This window comes from Eurypyga helias, unplaced genomic scaffold, assembly GCF_000690775.1.
Source record: "Eurypyga helias isolate BGI_N326 unplaced genomic scaffold, ASM69077v1 scaffold12125, whole genome shotgun sequence".
NCBI classification, from domain to species: domain Eukaryota; kingdom Metazoa; phylum Chordata; class Aves; order Eurypygiformes; family Eurypygidae; genus Eurypyga; species Eurypyga helias.
In genome coordinates this window covers 1-2,670 of record NW_010250822.1, presented here as the reverse complement: position 1 = coordinate 2,670, position 2,670 = coordinate 1, and the positions used below count along the sequence as shown (strand labels likewise).

Genomic DNA, 2,670 nt, shown 5'->3' with positions numbered 1-2,670 from the left:
CAGTGTCTGGCTGTGTCCAAATGCCCAGCAGGTGGGTGATTTGTCCCCGACTGCCTCCTCCAGGCATGTACAAGGTAACCTCAGGCTGATGTAGGCAGCAGCTAGCTGCTTGGAGCCCAGGAGGAGAGGAGAGTAAAGGGACGTCTGCCACCAGAGTCCCAAAGTTGGCACACTTTATCAAGGGTCGCCTGTCAGAAACCGGATGCTGCTACGGATCAGCAGCACTGAGGTGGCCAAGTCTGATGACTGGTAGCCGCCACCCAGGCTATGGTTGCCTTCTTGGCACAGCCAGCCAGGGAGATATTTTGCCAGGAACAATAGACCACAAGGGATGGAAAAGGTGTAGGGCATCAAGGAATCCAAGGAGTAAAATGCAGGTACTTGGACCAACCCTGCAGTGGCTCCAGGTTTAATTTCCAGCCCCTTACAACCCCCAGTTCTGTGATTATAGCTCGGAAACAAAGGGAAATGCCAGAGAAAGGACCTGCCCCTCCAATGGTGCTGGCAATGCAGCACACCAGCACCCGCTCAGACCCTCGGGACCTCCGCTTCCGAAGCAGACCTGGACTTTCGCCTGCTGGTCAGGCTGCCCAGGACCGACTCCTCACTGAAGGCCCCTTCGAAGGTCGACAGGATGGACTGGCGAAACTTCTCCTTGAAATCCGGCCCCGCAAATACGTACAGGATGGGGTTGATGCAGCTGTTGAAGAAAGCAAGGCTGGAAACCAAGGGGATCCCGATGTAAAGAGCCATTTTCATCTCATGACTGGAAGAGTTTTTGGATATTTCTAGCAAGGAGAAGACGTGATAAGGGAAATAACAGAGGAAAAACGAGACTGTGACAGCAATGATAATTCTGTACGGCTTTGCAGAGCTGGCTAACTGCCTTCTTTTCAGCTTGACGGCAACAACGCTGTAGCAGATGAGAATCACCGTGAAAGGGATGAGGAACCCGCATAAGAACCGCGTTATGATCATCGCTTTATGCCTCATCCTCCACAGCCTCCGTGTTGCCTCAGACGTGTAGTCATCAGACAGCGCAAAATTATTGTAGCAGCTGGTGATGTTCCTAGAACTGACCACAGTGTCCCGAAAAACGAGGTACGGGGAGCTGAGGAGGAGAGCCAGGACCCACGTCCCCAGTGCAATCCTGGCTGCCAGCTCTGGCTTCCTGCGGTTGTGAGACCAGACGGGAAAGGCCACAGAAACGCAGCGGTCCATGCTGATGACCGTCAGGAGGAAGACGCTGGCGAACATGTTGAGGAAGGCGATGGTGCTGTTCAGCTTGCACAGGAGCTTCCCAAATGGCCAGTGGAAGCCCAGCGCAGTGTAGGCGATGCTGAGGGGTAGAAAAAAGGTGAAGATGAAGTCAGCAATGGCCAGGTTGAGGAACCAGACGGAGTTCACCGTCTTCTTCATCTTGAAGCCGGCGATCCAGATGACGAGGCCGTTCCCTGTCACCCCCAGCAAACAGGCGATGCTGTACACCACCATGGAGAGGACGTGCATGCTCTTCTGGAGGCCGGAGTAGTAGTCATGGGCGGTGGCGTTCTCAGACTGCACGGTGGGGGAACTGGCTGTGAAGGGTGAAGGGGAAGAGGAGACGCTCTCCATCACCAGCAAGCCCAAGTCCTGAAATCAGAACAGCGCACACCGCTAACAGCAGGTCCTGTGGCTCAAGAGAGGTGAAAATCTGCCAGCAACTACACACAGAATGTATATACAATGCATATCCAAAAGCCAGATTATGTAACTTGAAATATAATGAATATAAAGCCCTTCTTTGCAGCATCTGCACGTCACAGAAACCACCGCGACCAGAGAAACCGACCCAGGGTTTGCTGTTGGTGTTGGCGCTGTCAGAGCGGCACCTCCATGAACATCCTGCAGCAGCAGTCCAGCAGCACAGCCGTGGAAACCTGAGTCCCAAGCTGTGAAAAGGCCTCTTCTGAAGACCAACAAGACATTAAGATAGCAAAAACCACCGGGGCTGAGAAAGATTAAGTGAAAAGGCTGTTCCTTCAGCCAGTCTCTCCCAGGGAGGTGCACTCTAATAGCGGAACAGTGTACTCTGGTGTAACCGTCAGACCTTTGCCCACAGACCACCCTCTCGGCGAGTCCCCAGTTCTCCTTGCCCCTCCTGACCGCCCCAGCACCCTGCCCCGGCAGGTCCCAGCAGGACTCACCGCCATGCCACGCTCCTTCACGCTCTGCCCGCAGCGGGTGGTCTTGCCTCCTGGCTGAGTCCTCTTTGAGATGCTGCTCCTCTCCGGAGAGTGACTCACACTGCCTCTTTCCATTTTCCCATGGCTTGGGATCACGAGAAATTTAGTAGGATCACTTATTCCCTAATCTTGTTCCTCAATCTGTGGTGCAGAGATTTAACCCCTGAAGGCCTGGCGGTCGCAGGCTCCCTCGGGCCAGGTGGTCAAGGCCATCCACTAACTTGGATGTGAAGCAGAAGGGAAACACAGCCACGCTCCTGCCTGCACGATGCATCCCCCCGAGGCAGCCGCCTTCCTCCCGAGAACCTGGACACCTCACCAGGTGCCAGGGCAGCCCTGCCACAGAGGGTCAGAGCAGGCTCTGCTCCCCATGGCAGTGGCACCGCGCCGGTGCTGCCGGGCTACAGAATCATGGAATTTTTTGTGTTGGGAGGGACCTCAAAGC

At 55.0% G+C, this 2,670-nt stretch overlaps 1 protein-coding gene across 1 annotated transcript; it reads right to left on the bottom strand.

Moving 5' to 3' along the window:
• Nucleotides 1-528: 528 nt before the first annotated feature.
• On the bottom strand, nucleotides 529-2,192 carry LOC104509761 (chemokine-like receptor 1). Its single transcript, XM_010151803.1, has 2 exons — nucleotides 2,187-2,192; nucleotides 529-1,632 (listed from the first exon to the last, which is right to left on the bottom strand). Exons 1-2 carry the CDS (start codon nucleotides 2,190-2,192, stop codon nucleotides 529-531), a joined length of 1,110 nt encoding a protein of 369 aa, XP_010150105.1.
• Between the last annotated feature and the right edge of the window lie 478 nt (nucleotides 2,193-2,670).